At 41.6% G+C, this 21,058-nt stretch overlaps 1 protein-coding gene across 1 annotated transcript; it reads right to left on the bottom strand.

Moving 5' to 3' along the window:
* Positions 1–378: 378 nt before the first annotated feature.
* Positions 379–17,026, bottom strand: LOC101950489 (cysteine-rich venom protein pseudechetoxin-like). The gene is made up of 8 exons (XM_005314380.4): positions 16,923–17,026; positions 11,707–11,768; positions 8,980–9,096; positions 8,407–8,494; positions 6,729–6,874; positions 5,408–5,502; positions 3,430–3,518; positions 379–1,102 (listed from the first exon to the last, which is right to left on the bottom strand). The coding sequence occupies exons 2-8, from the start codon at positions 11,764–11,766 to the stop codon at positions 975–977; spliced, it is 723 nt and encodes a 240-aa protein (XP_005314437.2). The 5' UTR covers positions 11,767–11,768; positions 16,923–17,026; the 3' UTR covers positions 379–974.
* Positions 17,027–21,058: the final 4,032 nt, after the last annotated feature.

Genomic DNA, 21,058 nt, shown 5'->3' with positions numbered 1-21,058 from the left:
ACCCACCTCCACCTCCAGGAACCTCCTGCAGCCAAATTCATTCTTAGTGAAATTCCACCTCCTTAGATGAAAAGTCTTTACTCATTCCACTTGGCCCTTTATTTGTCAGCCTCAGAACATTTTTGTTGTTACTTTAACTAAAATTGCTTCTCTCATCTCTACATTCTTTGTCTATTTCTATTAGAAAAATGTCACCCCTTCAAAATATAAGCATTATAAATCTTCTGCAGTGTTTCCAGGCATATCAGTCAAACATTGCTTGCTGCATCAAAGCTATATGAACAAAGAATTCTGATACAGACTTACACCCATGGAAGTTGGCTAAAGAGTATTTTACATGAAACAAAAGTAATAAAAGCCAAAACAAGGTGTGCAGTATTGAATGAGTAATTTAATGAGTAACACAGAAATGACAAATGATTTGAAAGTAATTCAGGTGACAGCTCTCTATTTGGTATTAGAAGAATATTTCTCTATCCCATAATCCTTCCTTCCTTCCTTGTGTGATAATCATTGGCAATAATAGACGTACTGATCCCATTGATTGTGCAGTAAGGTGGCTCTCAACATGAATGATGACGGAGAACTCTGGCCCATTGTATCAATGGGATTATTTTCAGAATAAGGACACCACAAGTATATCTTGACAGGAAGTGACCTTTAGATGGTATTTTGTAAAAGATGAAGTTGGTATTGATACAGACGAATCTCAGTCATTCAATGTTGTACAAGTCTATCATGTACAATGCTGACTTTCAGGCAAGGAAGAAAAATCTACTACATTTTAAAACAAAGAATTAAAGCAGAAAAAAACATGAGATGAAAGGTCAGATCTTGCAGCCTTTACTCAGGTGAGTAACCCCATTGAAGTCAGTAGGGTTTCATATATAAGGGCTGCAAGATGGGACCCTGATTTTCTAAAAGATGCTGTCATTAAAAAGAAGAATTTCCATGAAGGGAGGAATCAGAGGCTGTTATTTTATTTCAGTGGTGCAACGGCAGGAGGCAGCACATCTTGCCTTGATCGTGGGGTTTGTACATCCAGGGAACACTTTTAAACTAGGACAGTTTGAGTAATCGTCCACATATTTACAAGGATTGGCTGAAAATGAAACAGAGCATAAGATTAGGTATTAACAAGAGGAGGGGGAAAAAGCCCCACGCTGTTTCCTTTAAAGCATATTTTGACTCAATAAGTATTTTTCACTGTATTTTTTTTTCTGTTCAGTTTTATTTGTTCCCCAGTAAAACTGTAGAAGTCTAACAGAAAAATTGTTCACTTAGTTTAAGGCAATTTATCAGGTGCAGCAATACTTTGTTTTAATATAGCTTATTACAATACAATTACAAGACAAGTCAGGTTTGGAGGTCGGTCACATTTTAATAAGATTAGATCAGTTTAATAAGACTCTCCTTCTATTTCCCATAAGAGTTTTGTCCCAAGAATGAGCTATCCAGATTTGCAAACCTAGTGTATTCTGTGAAGTGTATCATTATATCTTCCTGGTAGTCCTGGAGGAAGAAGTCATATGGAACTGTCCTACTTCTCTTGTACCTTTGCCCAGGGGCGTGGCACAGTCTCACTTGGAGAGCAGCCATACTGTCCCTTTATTCCCAGAAGCATTGTGCCTGCCTCAGGTGCAGCACCTCCAGGAGTTTGTGGCTCTCAGAAGTTACAACAGCAAAATCCATTGCAGATTTTTCTATATACTCTGCAGTTCTTAGTGTACAAATACAAGTGGCTTTGGTTTTTAGCAAAAGGCACTGAGAGTTTACCACATAAGAATGGGGGACGAGAGCCACCTCTCTCTGCCTGGGGAGGAGCATTAGGAAACATAGCAGGTGAAACACTCAGCCATTGGGCCAGCTTTTTCTCACACACTCCCTGGCAGCTGCTGCAGTTAGAGAGGCACCACAGCAATCTTGGAAGAAATTTGTTGTTCAGAGGCAAAGGGGCTAACACATGAAACACAAAGCGCTGGAATGTGCCAATGCTCACTCACGTGGTGAAGACTTAGTTCCACTGGCTTCAGTGGAGCTACTTGCATAAGTAAGTGCTCACTAAGGTGAGGAAAGGTTCCACACTGAGGCCCGAAAACTATTACCCAGAATGAGAGGTAGGAAAATGCCATTTTCCCTCATGGACTGGATCAGTGTTTCTCAAGCTGGGGTTGCCGCTTGTGTAGGGAAAGCCCCTGGCAGGCCGGGCCGTTTTGTTTACCTGCCTCGTCTTCCGGTCCGGCCAATCGTGGCTCCCACTGGCCGCGGTTTGTTGATCCAGGCCAATGGGAGCTGCTGGAAACGGCACAGGCCGAGGGACGTACTGGCCGCCGTTTCCAGCAGCCACCATTGGTTTGCAGCGGTGAACCGCGGCCAGTGGGAGCCACGATCAGCTGGACTGAAAGACGGGGCAGGTAAACAAACCGGCCCGGCCCACCAGGGGCTTTCCCTACACAAGCGGCGACCCCAGTTTGAGAAACACCGGACTGGATGAATGACTCGGTCTGAAACCCTTGAGGGAACTTGCTCATGCCATTGTAGGTGTTGGGGGGGGGGGAGAGGGGGCGCAGAGGTAGGGAACTTAATGATCTCCTGGCTCATATTAAGCAGCATATGCCCAGCTATATTTCTCTCTCTATATAAACTTACTCCACAAGTTCTCTGATTGATTTCAATAGAATTCATTATATACTTATGTGGTGCCTAGCACAACAGGGTCCTGGCCCATGATCATGGCTCGTAAGCACTATCATAAAGCAAATAATAAATATGAACAATTGCAAAGTCCTATTCAGTACAGAATCATAGAAATGTAGGGCTGGAAGCGACCTTGAGAGGTCATCCGGCCCCATGCTGAGGCAGCATTAAGTATTCCTAGACCATTCCTGACATACTTACCTAGCCTGTTCTTAAAAAAACAAACAAAAAAAAACCTTCCAATGACGGGGATTCCACATCCTCCCTAGTAACCTGTTCCCATGCTTAACTATCTTTACAGTTAGAAAGATTTTCCTACTATCTAACATAAATCTCCCTGACTATAAACTGAGCCGATTACTTCTTGTCCTACCCTGGGAGGACGTGCAGAACAATTGATCACCATCTCCTTTATAATGAAATTTGACATATCTGAAGAATGTTATCATGTCCTCCTCAATCTTCTCTTCTGATGGGGACACGATAACGTTATGACAGTCCCCTGACAGGATAACTATCCCCTCTCAGAAGCCCTTACATGAGCCCCTACACATGCTCATTTTTAAATATAACATGGTTAGCAATGAGTGTGTGTAAGGACCTCGCAGTCATGTTCTGTAGGCAAGATTTTTGAGTGGATAATTTCTCAAAGCCTTCCCGCCAAGGGAATTAAACATTGTTTTAATAAGTGACAACTTTGCCACTGCAATACTTCAAACTGCTAAAACTTACTGCATAGTCCGTTGTCACAAGCATTAGGACAATCTCCACACACTGGCCCTGATTTGTAAGGTGTGTTCATTGTGTTTCTGTAATTCCCCCTGAAATGGTAAAATTAAACAGCATAAATTGTGAAGTCATCCTACAACACACATCTTCATTTACACTCAGGGGACATTTACACTGCAGTCGTGTGTGTGTGATTTGCTGGTTGTGTAGACATTCCTGCACTAGTTCTAATCTAACCACAATGCTAATGGAGCAAAGATGCCATGGGACAGGCTTCAGCACAGACTAGACAAGTGAGTATGTGCCAGGGCCGGCTCCAGGCACCAGCGCAGCAAGCAGGTGCTTGGGGCGGCCAACGGAAAGGGGCAGCACGTCCGGCTCATTGGTGGCAATTCGGCAGAAGAACGAAGTGGCGCGGTGGAGCTGCCACCGAAGTGCTGCCGATCGCAGCTTTCCCCCCTCTCCCCCCCAGCCGCTTGGGGCGGCAGAAACACTGGAGCCGGCCCTGGTATGTGCCAAGCAGGGTCAGGCAGGCTTATACAGCGTGGGCTGATGTCTACTCTACCACACACTCACTGCTATGTTTTGCAAGCTAGTGAGAATAAAACTAGCACAGACGCATCTACATGACTTGCAATCACATCCCTGGCTGCAGTGTAGACACACCCTTAGTCTGGTATGTGTCAAACAATAATTTCAAATGTCAAAATGTAAATATTAAAATGAATCAAAGGTGTATGGCCAAATCCCATGCACTGCTTTGAAAATCTTACCCCGTTGTCTTTATTGTTAATGATTAAGGCTACGTTTTAGTCAAAGGGTTTTTTAGTAAAAGTCATGGACAGGTCATGGGCAGTAAACAAAAATTCATGGCCCGTGACCTGTCCATGACTTTTACTAAAAATACCAGTGACTAAAACTTGGGTGGGGGGCCAATGGTGCTCTGGGGGTGGGTAGTCCGGGGGTGCTGGGGGCGGTGGCCCAGGACCCTGCTGATGGTGGTGGGGGCGGGGGAGGGGGGGCAGGCACCATTGTCCGGGACCCCTGCTGATGGTGGGAGGGGGAGGGTTGATGGGGCTGGTAGGGGGCTGGGCTCCCTACCCGCTCCACGTCCCTGCAGTTCCTAGGCGGTGGAGGGGCCAAGGGGCTCAGCATGCTGCTCCCACCACAAGCGCTAGCTGCCACAGCGCTCATTGGCTGGGAACCACAGCCAATTGGAGCTGCAGGGGCAGGACCTGTGGGAGTGGGCAGTGTGCAGCACAGAGCTGCCTCTGGCCCCTCCGCTGCCTGGGAGTTGCAGGGCCATGCCAGTGGGAGCTGGGGAGCCCCTCACTCTGAGGTAAGGACCCCCCCCACACCTCCCAACCCCCTGCCTCTGGCCCTGAGCCCCCTCCCACACACCCAAACTGCTGCTGCTGGCCCAGGGTCAGCACCAGTCGTTGCAGAAGTCATGGAGGCCACAGAAGGTCATGGAATCTGTGATTTCTGTGACCTCCGTGACAGACTCGTAGCCTTATTAATGATAGATTGCTTACAATACTTGCAAGTGCTTATGTGCCATCCTGAGTAGCAGGCTCGCAATGACCAGCGCTGCTACTTCAACGGAAGGTGCAAGAAACCCTGCAGGAGGCAGTTAGTAGATAACATGTCCTAGGGAAAGTTTCTTGCAGGCCCCTATTAGTTAGAAATACGAGCATCTTCTTTTTCACTTACCCGGCTGTTAAGAAAAAATGCTTAGATTTTTAAGCAGAGCAGACCTCACTGGGCAATTACTGGGGGGTTTGTGGGTTGTTTTATTTCAAAATGTAATTTGCATGTATGCTTCTTCATACCATTATTACGGAATTGCTCCTCTGACCATAAGCCCACTTTAAAAAATATGCTGCATTTTGCAATGTAGCTGACAGCTCCTTGGATCATTTTGATGAATTAAAGCACTAAGGAATTCCGATATTCAATGAAATCCATAGTTAATACATACGCAGGGCAGTAATGGCAAACGTAGTAGTATTTGTAAAATCTCTGAGGACAATAGGCAATTGCACAACCAATCTGGTAAGACTTGTACCAAACCACCTGGCGAGAGAAGAGTAAATAAATGAGTGAATATGAAGGGCTCTATATTTTTAATATAATAAAATATACATTTAAAAACATTTTCCTATGAAGTTGAGATTTGGGCATATTATCTTATTACACAGTGTAGCAGAATATGTTACATCTTGTAGGAAAGGAAACAGAGACACTATGTAGTTTTCATATTGTCTTATTCACCCTTCATAGAAAACCATCTAGGATGTAATTGGAATGAAACCCAAGCAACACAGTAGATTCTCAGGCACCTGAGTTTTTAAATCAGGCATAGATACACAAACATATACACTGGGTTCAACCACAAATTGTTGGACAAGAGGCAGGAATCAGTAGATAAAATTATCTGCTCTGTCTTACATGCAACTGGTGAGACTAGATGGTCATAATGGCTCCTTCTGGTCATGAAATCTAAGACAATACAATTGTACAGAGCGTTTGTAAACCAACCTACAGATGTTTATCTCCCTAGGTTCTTATCTTGCCCACATTCCAGTAATAATCAAATGCCTCCAAAAATTTACAAATATAAATTAAGTCTCTTTTACACTTACTTCTTTCCTAGCCTGTAGGGGAATTAGCTTGATTAGTTTATAACTAGTGCATGAGAGTGAGTGTGTGTGTATGGGTCTGAAGAATGTATTGAAGGAAAGATGATGTTAATTTAGGGCCTGAACAACAACAGCAAGAACAACATTACTCCCACAAGAAAAAAAAATCTAGTAGGTTATCTAGTCTCTCTCTCTCTGCCAATGTGGTATTGTTCCCTACAATTTATGGAGCTTGGTCTAGCCTAGTTTTAAATTATGCAAGCCATACAGTTTCTACCACATTCCTTGGTCTAACAGACCTCACTGTGGGGAAATTGGTCATAATATTTAGTCTACAGCTTCCATAGTTTTATTTTGTTTTTTGTCCCATTACTTTTGTTCTGTTGGAATAATTCTTATCCTTTATGGTGTTTATTCCCTTTAAATATATTGAGGCTGTTATTTCTCCTACCCCTGGTAATCATAGAATCATAGAATATCAGGGTTGGAAGAGACCTCAGGAGGTCATCTAGTCCAACCCCCTGCTCAAAGTAGGACCAACACCAACTACATCATCCCTGCCAAGGCTTTGTCAAGCTGAGCCTTAAAAACCTCTAATCATTTAGCCAAGCATGAATTAGTTAAAACATGAATATGACAAGTGGTGTTATGGTCCTTTACCTGGGTATAATGGCCAATCGCTGCACCTGGTGTGGTTGACCCAATGCCATATATGAAATTTCCCACCTCATTGTACCAGGCTTGAATTGCATCTGACCAGGATTTGAGAGCAGTTGACATGTAGAGATTTTCGCCACAGCCCACTGCTGAAAATGGAAAGGAGACCATTCACAAAAGTTGATGAAAGGGGCTTAAGAAGATACAAAAGCTTCAGCATGTGGGCAGAACTAGTAGAAGATTCAGGAATTTCTAGGAGAGCCTGGTGGGAAGAATCTATTTCATTTCCTGAATACCCACATTTTACAACCCTGGCCTCTGTCACTCTTCAGGTCATGAGTGAATAGTGTTGGGTACATTCCAGCGGTTCAAAGGTTACCTTTGGTTCTCATAAGTATTCAGAGATTCAGATGTTTATCTTAACTTTCACAGCAGCGATAAGTTAGCAGAACCCAGATACACCAAAATGCCAACATATCCCTAAAACTCTGAGACCCATCCACTCTGGACAGACATTGCTGCCAGCACAAATAAACTTCTTGACATTGCCCCCTTGTTCCTTGTCTAATAATATATAGAGATATACCTATCTCATAGAACTGGAAGGGACCCCAGAGGGTCATTGAGTCCAGCCCCCTGCCTTCACTAGCAGGACTAAGTACTGATTTTGCCCTAGATCCCTAAGTGGCCTCCTCAAGGACTAAACTCACAACGCTGGGTTTAGCAAGCCAATCTCAAACCACTGAGCTATCCCTCCCCACATCGTGAATAGTCACATATTGGCCCAGCCTTCTTGTTTCCTCCATAAACTATGTCCAGATTTTAAGGATCTATTGTTAATCCATCCTGGTGTTTGGTATAAAAATATTGGGAAAATAGGATTTCTTGCAAAGATTCTTAAATCAGGAGTAACTCCATAGATGTCAGTGGAATTACACCAGTGTAAAACTAGTGCAATGTAGATCAGAATCAAAGCCTAAATTTGGATCTGGATTCTAACTTTCTCATGTGTCAGGAGTGTTCACATCCAGGGTCTTGCTTTGGATTCACTCTTGAATCAATCATAAACTCAAATTAACAATAGCCTTGTTCAGCATTGGCCTGCTAAACCCAGGGTTGGGAGTTCAATCCTTGAGGGGGGGGGCACTTGACAAGTGGGGCAAAATCAGTACTTGGTCCTGCCAGTGAAGGCAGGGGGCTGGACTCAATGACCTTTCAAGGTCCCTTCCAGTTCTAGGAGATGGGATATCTCCATTAATTATTATTATTATTATCACTCTGTGAACAAATGCAAGTGACCTCAATTAAAAGGGATTTACCTTCTCACCAAGCACTTTTCATATTATTAGAGCTGTTCGGGGATAAAGAATGGGAGGAGAGGGATTTGAAGGAGATAAATCTAAAAAAAATGATTTTTTTCCCCAATTTTTCTTCAGAAGTTAAAAATGGTGAAATTTCTTGGAAATTTTTCATTATTTCTTTGATGTTGAATCATAGTCGATATTCAAAAAAACGTTGCATACACAGAATAGATGAATCCATACACTCCAGTGTTATAAATGTTATTCATTCAGCAAAATATTAATACCACTTAAATATGAACGGGGTTACATTATCTGCAAATTGTTTGTATAATGGGTTGAATGAAGCATTGTTCATTTAAAAGTGATACTTTACTTACTAGTTGTCCTTCTGTTTGGGGGACTATGGGATAAAGTACATTGATTTGCCCAACTCTTGGCATTCTTTGCAGCTGCAGGACTCCATTCCTTAATTAAATGAGAAACATTAGGTGTTCAGATGTGTACCTCTTTGTACTTCGTAATGCAGAACATAGAAGAGGACATACACTTGGGAATTGCATTTTCAGTGTTTAAAATTTTCTTGACAATACCTTCTCTCTCATTTGGGCAGTAAAATGAGGAGCAGCTCAGTAGCTGCACACCTTAGGAGAAGGCTAGATATCACGGTGGTTAGCTAGATGGAGAATACATCACAGGGCAACCTGGGAGACCAGACCTAGTGGTTTTTCCCTTCAGTTCAAAAGGAGATATCATTTTTCATAAGCAACAAGATTTGTCATATCCAACACACTCCCTTCCCCTACTAACTCCTATGTTCATTAACATTTTATCAGGAAAAGGATTCAAATGGCATGTTTTCTGCCAGGGGATATGCTATGCCCTTCCAAATTCTCTAGTAACATTGATAGGGTTTATATGCATTATAGATTGCTTTGCAAAATGCATCTTACCATCCTCAGCATGTTGCTAGCGGTTGGCATCACCCCTCTTCTTAAGGCATTGTGCTTGTCAACAATCTCCTTTTGTTGATATGCGTTGTCAGTTGACAAAGAAGCTAAACCTGGAGTCTAAATTAAAGGAACGTACAATAGTTTTTCCTGTATTTGGTTGTGTGAGTCTAAAATATTTTAATGTAAACCTAGGAATCAATTCCAATTAATGTGTCTTTAAAATATTTCATGAACTAATTATGTGTATAAACTTAATTTCATCAGAATGAATCTGTCAATCAATCATTGATTAATTAATTATAGATCAGATTCTAATATCTTTATTCTATGCTATATAGCACCTTACTTCATGTGTGGTCCCAGTGAGTACAATTTAGCAATCAGAAACTGATAGTGTTAGCTATTCTTAGAATTTTTAGACTTCCAAATTCTTTGAAATATATTGGGCCAAATACAGTTCTGTTAAAGACAGGAAAACTCCACTGAATGTATTATTATTTATTTATTTACTAGGGCTGTCAATTAATCGCAGTTAACTCACGTGAATAACTAAGAAAAATTAATTGCAATTAAAAAAATAATGGTGAATAATCACAATTTTAATTGCACTGTTAATAGAATACCAATTGAAATTTACTAAATATTTTGGATGTTTTTCTACATTTTCATATATATTGATTTCAATTACAACACAGAATACAAAGTGTGTGTTATTTTTTATTACATATATTTGCACTGAGCAGGGATAAATAAAAAAAATAGTAGTTTTCAATTCACGTCATACAAGTACTGTAGTGCAATCTCTTTGCTGTGAAAGTGCAACTTACAAATGTAGATTTTTTTTGTTACATAACTGCATTCAAAAACAAAACAATGTAAAACTTTAGAGCCTACAAGTCCAATCGGTCCTACGTCTTGTTCAGCCAGTCGCTCAGACAAACAAGTTTGTTTACATTTACAGAAGATAATGATGCCCTCTTCTTATTTACAGTGTCACCAGAAAGTGAGACCAGGCGTTTGCATGGCACTTTTATAGTTGACATTGCAAGGTATTTAGGTACCAGATATGCTAAACATTTGTATGCCTATTCATGCTTCAGCCACCATTCCAGAGGGCATGCTTCCATGCTGATGACACTCATTAAAAAATAATGCATTAATTAAATTTGTGACTGAACTCCTTAGGGGAGAATTGTTTATTCCCTGTTCTGTTTTACCTGCATTCTGCATATATTTTGTTTAATAGCAGTCTTGGATGATGAGCCAGCACATGTTCATTTTAAGAACACTTTCACTGCAGATTTGACAAAACTCAAAGAAAGCACCAACATGAGATTTCTAAAGATAGCTACAGCACTCGACCCAAGATTTTAGAATCTGAAGTGCCTTCCAAAATCTGAGAGGGATGAGGTGTGGAGCGTGCTTTCAGAAGTCTTAAAAGAGCAACACTCTGATGTGGAAACTACAGAACCCGAACCACCAAAACATAATATTAACTTTCTGCTGGTGGCATCTGACTCAGATGATGTAAATGAACATGCATCGTCCGCACTGCTTTGGATTGTTATCGAGAAGAACCATCTGTGAAAATACCATGAAATGTTTCAGTTCTTTAATATACTATAGAATTTCTTTATGATTGTGAATGTTATACATAAGGTTACAAAACAGTTTTCTTTGTAACCCTCTGTTTTCCCAGTTATGACTATCTAAGCTCAGTCAGTATTACTGCATGTGTGTGTCATTTCACTTTTCATTTGTAAACCTTACTCAGCCTCAGGGTCTTAGGCCCTGATCCTATGATTGCTTCTTCATGTGTCTGACTTTACTCACATGAGTAATCCTATTGCTAATGACAGGTTTCAGAGTAGCAGCCGTGTTAGTCTGTATCCGCAAAAAGAAGAACAGGAGTACTTGTGGCACCTTTAAGGTGCCACAAGTACTCCTGTTCTTCCTATTGCTAATGAGAGGACTACTTATGTGAGTAAAGTTAATCTGGAAAGTATTTGCAGAATCTGTCCTTCAGTTCAGTGGTTCTCAACCAGGTATATGTGTATCCCTGAGGATACGCAGATGTTTTCAAGGGGGTACATCAGCTCATTTCGATATTTTCCTGGTTTTATAACAGGCTACATAAAAAGTACTAGCAAAGTCAGTACAAACTAAAATTTCATACAGAAAATGACTTTTTTTTACTGCTCAATATACTATACACTGAAATGTAAGTACAATATTTATATTCCAATTGATTTATTTTATAATTATATGGTAAAAATGAGAAAGTAATAATTTTTCAGTAACAGTGTGCTGTGACACTTTTGTATTTTTATGTCTGGTTTTGTAAGCAAGTAGTTTTTAAGTGAGGTGAAACTTGTGGATACTCAACACAAATCAGACTCCTGCCAGGGGTACAGTAGTTTGGAAAGGTCGAGAGCCACTGCTTTTGTTTGCCTTGAACACTTATGCCATTTAAAGGATTTAAGTGCTTGTATTGCTTTAGGGACTTAACTGGGTTTAAAATTTCACCCTCCACCCCCTCAAAAATGGGTCCAAATCAACATGAAATGCTTTGAAATAACTGAAGTGGAACATTTCAAATGACGTAAAAATGATTTTTTATTTATCAGTTTGCAAACATATTTGACATTTTTACTTTTCATTGTGATTCAGAAATCTCAAAATATTCCTGGGATTGGAAAAATGTTTCCCACCCAGCTCTCGTCCTACCTGTCCGGTGGATGGCTGCAGCACAGCAGCCAGGCTCAGGAATGCAGCCAGCAGAATCATCTCTGAAAAGGGAAGAACAACCTGCTTAGTTCTCCTTCCTGCCTATAGCTTATGTTTATTTAAATACATCCCAGCAGAAGTGTGCTGCCGTGTGCTGTATATGTCTGGGGGTTTTCTCAATCAGAAAGGCAGTGGTTTTGTCACCAGGTCTTTATACTAGAGAAAAACATGCTCCTTTCTTTCTCTCTCTGTTACTTCTAACAGCACTATGAGCCAACCAGGAACCCATGTTTTTCTCACAGTACATGCTCCTCTACTAGAGGGATTTCCTTTCTACTAATGACAGGTTTCAGAGTAGCAGCCGTGTTAGTCTGTATCCGCAAAAAGAACAGGAGTACTTGTGGCACCTTAGAGACTAACAAATTTATATGAGGTTGATGGATTTCCACTCCATACGGCTAAATGCAGTGCCTTGCATAATGACAGGTTTCAGAGTAGCAGCCGTTAGTTAGTCTCTAAGGTGCCACAAGTACTCCTGTTCCTTTCTACTAAGTTAAGTGTAGAGGGATGTCCTAATTTCCCTGCATGGAGGAAGGGGAGACATTACTACTGCTGCCACTCTGTCTTCGGGCTTTAGTTATGTGGGGACAGGTTTAGTTTCTAACCAGAGCTCCATAGGAATCTTCTCTGTGGAAACTGCAGAGGGGATGCACTGAATTAGCACGTGCACTACCCACCTTTGCAATACTCCCTTCCTAGCCACTTATGGGATTGCCCTTGCCCATACTGTCCATCCCATTGTGGAGGGGATGCTGAAGACATGGTACCATAGCTGCCTCCTCAGCAGATTTTCTACTGCTGGGGACATGCACCTGAGTTTACAGCAGCAGAAGCCAGTGCAAACCTGATTTGAATTTAGCCCCTGAGGTTTTGTTCAAACCAGTGCCCTTTGTTTATAATTGAAAGCAGGGAGGTGGCCATCTGCATGGAAGGAAAATAAGGTTTAGGGCTAGATGGTAACGTTAGATACAACCCTGAGCAAGGGGTGGTGTATAAGCTCCCAGAAGTATCCTTAGGAGACATCCTTCTGTGACTCAATTCCTTCTATTTACTCCTTGCTCCTCAGGATAGTAATTTATTGCTGGTCTATAGCACCAATGCCAACTTCTACTCCCAGCTCCCGCAGCTTTCCTCATGACTCTGGCCAGTAAGTAAGGGCAGGAGCTGAGTCTCTGTTCATTCCCCTTCCATCTGCTCTCGGGAGGAAGTAAATGGATAAGTAACTCAGCCTACACCTACCCAACCTTTGAGTAGCTCACGTGAGAATGCTGAGGGGGGATTCCTTCTCCCCAGTGTGAATGCATAGTCCTAGTCACAATCTGGCTCAGGGGTCGGTTGGCAACCATTCAGAAGTGGTGTGCTGAGTCTTCATTTATTCACTGTAATTTAAGGTTTCACGTGCCAGTAATACATTTTAACGTTTTTAGAAGTCTCTTTCTATAAGTCTATAATATTTAACTAAACTAGAATCATAGAATCATAGAATATCAGGGTTGGAAGGGACCTCAGGAGGTCATCTAGTCCAAGCCCCTGCTCAAAGCAGGACCAATCCCTGCCATCCTATTGTTATATGTAAAATAAACAATGTTTTTAAAATGTTTAAGAAGCTTCATTTAAAATTAAATTAAAATGCAGAGCCCCCCGGACCGGTGGCCAGGACCTGGGCAGTGTGAGTGCCATAGGTGGCCTACCCCTGATCTAGCTGAATAACTGAGAAGAATAAACATTGATGTGTTTGCTGTGTTCATGTTCAAAGGGTAGGTGATTAACGACCAGCACTGGAATATTGCTATAGATCAGGAACTGAGCCAGGGATTGTGTCCCAGGAAAGATGAGTTGTTTCAGGACTTTTGTTATAGAAGGTTTGCCCATAGCATAATTGTGTGAATGGGACACAGCAATGATGACCTGTTGGGATGCAAGGCTGCCCTTGAGGTCCACCTAGGAGCCGTATCCAGTGCAGAATGCAGCTGCCCACTTCTTGCACTGTACAGGACTCTTAGCATGAGAGGTGTGCTTGAATCCTTACACTGCATTTCTCTCTGATTCTGGGTGCAATTCAAAAAGTGCTCGGGAGTATTTTCAAATCCCTGTAAGGCCCAGGACTCATTTATCTCTGGGGATCTTTGCTCCCGGTCATTGTAGTTAGGATCTGCTTGGAGGCTTTGGTTCTCAGTACCTGTGGTTTAATCGGCTTGGGCTAGTGGCTGAGCTGCAATTCACTTCCATTGGTCCTGTGCCTAAGCCCCAGTCTAAGTAGGCTTAAGTGTCTGATGCCAGGTTGATTTATTATTAGCTTAGTTTTATATTGGGTTTAGAGGGAGGTTGATGGTTGTGGTTTAATGTATTCCTGGTAAAATGATGATGGGGTTAGCTGACATTACCATGTGCTGCAGAAGTGGGTCTCTAGAGCTACTTGCAAAGAGAGCACGTTGACAGGGTGCGTAGGGGAAAAGCAGGTTGCACTTTTCCTACCAGTATAGCCAGCACCACTGCTCACCACATTGCTTGTATGATGCTGGAAGCAATGGGCCATATCCTTACTTGTAGCTCTATCAATTTCAGTCTCTAAAACTGTATTGGCGTCAATGAAACTAAATCCACTTACACCTGGTAAGGAACTGGTCCATTATGTCTTCCACAATCTTAATGTCTGCCTGCACTCCTCTTGGCTTTGACAAGGTGTTGTCTATCTGTAGACTTATCTGATGCGAGGTATTGGCAGTCTAGTAGTATACTTGCCTTGTGACATTGTACTCTAGTAGCTGACTCATATGGAGGATAAGGGACCTTCTACTGCTACCATTAAAAGAGTTTCTGCTGTAGCTGAACTGGTCTAGTCGTGTGTTTTGTGCAATTTTAGAATCAAGGTTGTAATCTCAGCTCCCCAGATACAGATATGAACATACAAAGAATCTATAATATGTCTGTGGCATATGGATTCATTATGGGCCAGTTCCTCAGCTGGCAATGAAACTATGTTCATTTTCACTATCTAAGGATCTGGCCTTAACTTCTAAAACTAAACAGTTTAATGCTGATCCTTAGGGTAAATATATGTAATTTTTCTTTCCTGGTAATACATTTTCTGGTACTGTGTTGGTTTGACTTTAAGGTATAATTAGTACACATTTGTTATCTTATAACTTTACCTTACTATTTCCAAATGTAATATTATGCATGACTGCACCAGTACTTGAGATTAAAGAAATATTTTTAATAAAATGATTTCCCCTCCCCCCCCCCCCCCGCATTTCATTCTGCACTAGACAATAGGGGGATTTTTTGGTAAATTTGTAGCTGTACACAAGTATTTCAAGCTAAAATGTGTCTGTTTTCAGGTGGAACCGGGCCACTCTTAGAGCAAACTATGCTCTTATCCAAGTGGAAAAAATGAATTTTTCACATAGAAATGACTTTGGCATTAAAAATTTGGGAAAATATATGCTGTGGCATGTTCTGAGGTGAAAATAACCAACTCATAGAAATTGTGAATATGGTTAAATTTGCACATAGGACTGAGAATCTCCCCAAAGGAAATGGCAAAAATGTTCATTCTAAAATTTTGTAATAAAAACAAAATATAATGATGAGTTTTTTACATGAGTCCTGCAAAGTTACAAAAATGCCTGCAGGATCCTATTGGGTGTCAATAGGACTCCTACTTACCTAGATGTTTTCGAAAACCCCATCCTTTTCACCCAAATGCTTATGCTTTAGAATAGAGGTTCCCAAGCTTTTCTTATTGCATAGCCCCTTCCAGATCTACCAGCTGCCAGTATACTCCTACCCTTCTGATCACTGATACTTTGTGTGTTCTTAACACTACCTGTCTTTAGCCAGCTGTCCACATTTCGTTGTTATGTACAGATATAGTTATAGTGCAATGTATACAACTGTAAAAAACCCTGATTAAGTTCTGAGCTCAGTTAGACTGGACAGTTTCTGAGTAACGGAACCCGTGCTGTACGGTGATTGGAGGGGAAGGTGCCGTATGTCAGCGTCTTTGCGTATCTGTGTTCTCATTGGTACATCTTGAAGTAAATTAACCGTATTTTTATTTAATTGTTTTGTACATAACAAACTCCCACTGAGTTTTAAAGCTTCATCTCAGTAGCCTATTATGAAAATGCAATAAATTAAATAATGAATAAATAAAACCCACCATTACACAATTTCTCCCACATACCCCCTCCCTCACAGAGATGTCTCACATACCCCCAGCGGCTTACGTACCACAGTTTGGGAACCCCTGCATTAGAAGATGTAAACCTAGTTGCTCAGAGAGTTAAACTTTAGAGCCTGATCCTGCAATCAGCTCTGTGCTCCGTACATGTGCAAAGTCCCATTGACATCATGGGGCTGATCCATGCGCACCATTGCAGGATCAGTACCGTAATACCTCCAGCCTGTATTATTTCAGCATTACAGGCAGAAATCTTCTTGTGTGTGCTTTTGTTCCCTTCCCAAGGGCTGAGTCTTGGAAAGACTCAATCTAGCCTAAACTATTCATACAAACCGGGCTGTCTTCCTCTCTTACAAAAGTGCAACCCCCCAATTCATTATTTATTATCTAGTGAAACTTTTAAAATTACAACAAGGAGTCTGGTGGCAGACTTCTTCGTGAGGTTTTTACCCACGAAAGCTTATGCCCAAATAAATCTGTCAGTCTTTAAGGTGCCACCAGACTCCTTGTTGTTTTTGTAGATACAGACTAACACGGCGACCCCCTGATACTTGTTTTATAATTATACACACTACAATTGTTCTTTAGGTAGCTCTCTATATGTGCAGCTATGTAAGGAGACAGGATCCCTGTCCTGAAGATAATTTTATCTAAGCCAATAGTGCACACAAAGAACTGGAATTTAAACATATATATTATTTAATACCCCTGCTTAACTGCTGCTTTATTGCCTAGTCCCATCGTGTAAAGGACACTTTTTATTGTTTCTTGATTCTTTTCATATTTTCTCTTCTTACTTTGGCTAACCCTTTGCCTATATTTTACCCTTCCTCATTTCATTGAAAAAAAATCCAGGCATTAGTTTGCTCTGAGTGCCTGAATGTTTCAGACAGCCTTCTTTGTAGCAGATTATATTTTAAAACCTGAGAATAAGGTCTCCACATGTTAAATAAAGGAATGTAAATCTTACCTTTCCTTTCTGGGAAGACAGGAAATGTCTTCTGCACCTTCCAAGAGTTGGTGGAAGTGAATGGATTTCTTCACCGGAGCATGATATATAGCTCACCTGTTTCCTGCTTTGGCAAGATGACTCAGCGTCACAGCAGATTTAATAAAACCCTAATTGGAACTGGGTAGAACACTGGGTTTGTTGTACACGCTTCCAAAAAGATGTTATTTGCATTTGATTTTTACTTCCTAATATTGTGTATTTGGAAAGCGCCAAGAGATCTCTGCTTCCAATTAAGCAGCTGACCTGAGTTTCTTATACATTGCTAATTACACCTCTACCCCGATATAATGCTGTCCTCGGGAGCCAAAAAATCTTACCGCATTATAGGTGAAACCGTGTTATATCAAACTTGCTTTGATCCGCCAGAGTGCTCAGCGCCTCCCCTCTCCCCTGGAGCACTGCTTTACCATGTTATATCCAAATTCGTGTTATAGCGGGTCACGTTATATAGAGGTGTATAAGTAAATTTCACAATTAGAGCGAACTGAATAATGTCATGTCACAAAGAGTCTTTACAGAGAGTTGACACACCTAGTTATCTCTAAGGCTTAGTGGCTCTAATATTCATTGACACCTGTGGCTTTCAAACTTGGGTACATGAGGTCTTGTCAGGGGGTACACGAAAAATCCTTTAAAGTTGGACAACACATTTTATTTAGTACAGAGGTTTTTTAAAATGTGGGGCGGCTCAGGCTGGGGATGCCAGGTGGCTAGGGCCAGCCCTGTGGGGCAGGGCTCAGGGAGGGAGTACCTGTCTGGGTTGTGGGGGAGAGGTGTGACCAAAAATTTGTAAAACTCGCAGGGGAGGCTTAGCTCATTTGAGTTACAATTTTTGGTTCCGTCCTGCCTTCCCAGATAGATTGGGTGACCTGTTGAGCTGAGTTAGGGGGTGGAGGTGATGTTCCCTCCCTGAGCCCTGCCACACAGGGCTGGCCCAAGCCACTTGCGTTGCTGCTCACCCTCCTGAATATTCCTCTGTGCCCCCCCGCCCCCCCCAGGGAACGTGCCCCATAGTTTGAAAACCTCTAAAAGCTGTTGCAAAAGGGAAGGCAGAAAACAGGAGGGGTGGGCATGTGACCCCAAGTGCTCCCCTCACGCATCTCCTCTGCCTGTTTCAGATGCTAGGCAACATTATCTGGAAAGAGGTACACAGCCTAAAATGTCTGAAAATCACTGATCTACGCCTGTATCAATTAATCTGTTAATTTAGTTAATTAATGGAGTAACTGGGCATAACTAAGCTGGTTTAAATGAGAGAGAACCTGGGCCACTGTCTTTGTATTGGAAAGATAATGGGCCAGACTCGTGTTACACCATCACTGTGGAAGTATAAAATTCAGAGTGGAGTAGAAGGGCCTTAATGTAAATGAGAATCTGCCCCAGTATGGAGCAGGGTCAGAAACAGTTTCTCCATCCCGTGAACATTTATGAGATTTGAAGAATGTTCCATTCCTCATTGGGATAAAACTGAGACCGTTCAAAAAATTTAATGAAAAACCAGTGGGGGAGAGGGGAAAAGACTCACTATTATTTCCTAGGGAATCAGGACACTGGTGCTATTGGGTAGAGCAGTAACTTGGTATACTTGCATAGAGGCATAAATGAAACTTGTTCTGCTTGGTAACAGACATGCCATTTTTACTAGTTGAGCTGAGAAACTCTTCCCTTGGTTATGCTGACACATAAAATAGCCCAAGAAAGATTTTAAGTCTTGCCTGGGAGCAGGACTCCCATGATGCCTTGCAGTTAAGATGAAGCTAACTTTAGCTAACTGCCAAGTACTAATCTTTGCCATGTTTTGAAAACTGTTCTAGGAGATATTTTAGCAAGGTACTAACTGCAAGATATGAAACAAATAAGTATGTCTTTAAAAAGGGCAAAATAATGACTAACCAACAGATGTTGAGACAGTAGGAAATTTGCAATGGAACAGGGCACCTTGCAAATAGCCTGAGAAGTATATACCAAAAATAGGAAATAAGTAAGGACCAGAATGACATACATAAAGGCTAACAAGGGTATAATTGCCCTTAAATCTTAGAGGAAGTAAGACCATGTGCAGTCTGGATGCAGGGTGCCAGAGAGCAACAGGGGAAGATCTTCAGCAGGTGTTGGTAACTGTATGCCTCTGTGTATGCTTCTCTACTAACTGTTAACCAATAAACCCAGTCAAAGCTGATTTATTCGAGTTTTCTTACGGTTGAACTAAATCAGATCATGAGATAATTGTCTCGCTAAACATATAATCCGTTTAATTTTTATCAATTATTGGTTATCAGTTAATTGGTTATGATTGATTATTAATTATCAATAGTTATGTGGGAAACCAAGGGTAACCAACATAATCTAGTTCCCCATTATGAACAATGAGGACTGAATTCAGGTCTTCAATGATTTTTAAGGCCAGAAGTGACCATTGTGATCATCTAGCCTGACTTCCAAAGTAACACAGGCCATAGGACATTCGTGAGTCAAAGCAAGTAGTTCTGGTTGAAAAAGACCATATTTTTAGAGCCATACAGTACCGTCACAGAGCTTAAGGCCAGAAGAGACCATCACATCATCCTGACCCTCTGTATATCACAGGCCACCAGCACCACCCAGTCCAACTAAATCCAACAATCGAAACGAGACCAAAGTATTACAGAGACTAAACTGTTGTGTGCCATAGGCAGAGGGTAGGAGGGACTGAGTTTCACTGATACCAAAGTCCCTGTAATGGCAGGGAACTGATTAAGTGAGATATTCTCGGATGATCCTGGCAAATCACCAGGCCTCGTGCTGCAGAGGAAGGCAGAAAAACCCCAAGGTCCCTTCCAATCTGGGGAGGGGGTTTCCTACTCAAACCCACATATGATTATCAATTAGACACTGCACATGTGAGCAAGAACCAGCCAGCCAAGCACCTTAGAGAGAGAATGCTCAGTGCCACCTCAGAGCACCAGCCCACCCCTTCCAAGGTCCCATCTCCAGCCATGGCCATCTCTGATGCTTCCCTGACCCCAGGTGAGGCCCTGAAGCAAGAAATGTTGGGAACCCAAAATGAGAACTGGAAGGGTTGCTAATTCCTACCTCCAAAAGCAGCCCCATCATGCAATCCCACTCAGAAATATCTCCATCTCTCTCTTGAAACTTACTGAGCTGTTTGCCCCCACAACTCCTATTACAGGCTGTTCTTGAACTCCACTCTGATGTTTAGAAACTTTAATCTAATTCCCAGCCTAAATGTATCCATGGCCAGCTTAGACCCATTTGTTCTTGTGACAGCACAGTCCTTTAGTTTAAATAGCTATTCACCCTCCCTGGTGTGTCCCCCTCTGATGTATTTATTCAGAACAGTCATTTCCCCTCTGAATCTTTGATATGATGGGCTAAACAAGCCAAGCTCTTTTAGTCTCCTCTCCTAAAATAGAAAAAACATCCTATCTTGATTTCCCTTGATGGAGTACCACCACAACCCTTGGTAAATTATTCCAATGGTTAGTTACTGTCACTGTTAAAAATATGCACCTTTATTTCCAGTCTGAATTTATCTAGCTTTAACGTTCAGTCATCGGAACTTGTAATATCTTTGTCTGCTAAATGAAAGAATCCTTTGGCATCAAATTTCTGTTCCCCATCTAGGCACTTAGAGACTATGGTCAAGTCACTCTTTAGCCTTCTCATTGATAAACTAAACAGATTGTCCTCCTTGAATCTTTCACTATCATGCATTTTTTCAAATCCTTTAGTCACTTTCATGGCTCTTCTTTGAACTCTCTCCAGTTCAGCTCAGCTGCACCCTGATGAGTAAATTCATTGTCCGTTGTGGTTTTAGAGTCTGATCTCAGCTATACTGGTATAAATCTGGAATAACACCAATCTCCTCAGGTTATTCCAGATTTACACCTGTACACGTGAGATCAAGCCCTATGGATGAGTCAGAAGTTGTGTGCCTTTCCGCCTTTTCTACTCTTGATTTAATTAAATCAGGAAAAGTCATACTAACAAGATGAGGATAATGTCCAGAACTCTGTCTTTTCTCCAAAGACCTTGATAGTCCCAACTGAGGGAGCAGTCAGTCTGCAAGCATTGGAGGATTTCCAGATACAATG

The sequence above is a fragment of the Chrysemys picta genome, chromosome 3, assembly GCF_011386835.1.
Source record: "Chrysemys picta bellii isolate R12L10 chromosome 3, ASM1138683v2, whole genome shotgun sequence".
NCBI lineage: Eukaryota > Metazoa > Chordata > Testudines > Emydidae > Chrysemys > Chrysemys picta.
Note: the sequence above shows the minus strand (reverse complement) of the source record. Positions and strands in the feature narration are given on the sequence as shown.

Coding starts and splice junctions, on each gene's coding strand:
- LOC101950489 (XM_005314380.4), bottom strand. CDS start 11,766: ATGATTCTGCTGGCTGCATTCCTGAGCCTGGCTGCTGTGCTGCAGCCA. Junction 5,503..6,728: donor CGATTGGCCATTATACCCAG/GTAAAGGACCAT, acceptor TTCTCTCGCCAG/GTGGTTTGGTACAAGTCTTA. Junction 3,519..5,407: donor GTTTGCCATTACTGCCCTGC/GTATGTATTAAC, acceptor TTACCATTTCAG/GGGGAATTACAGAAACACAA.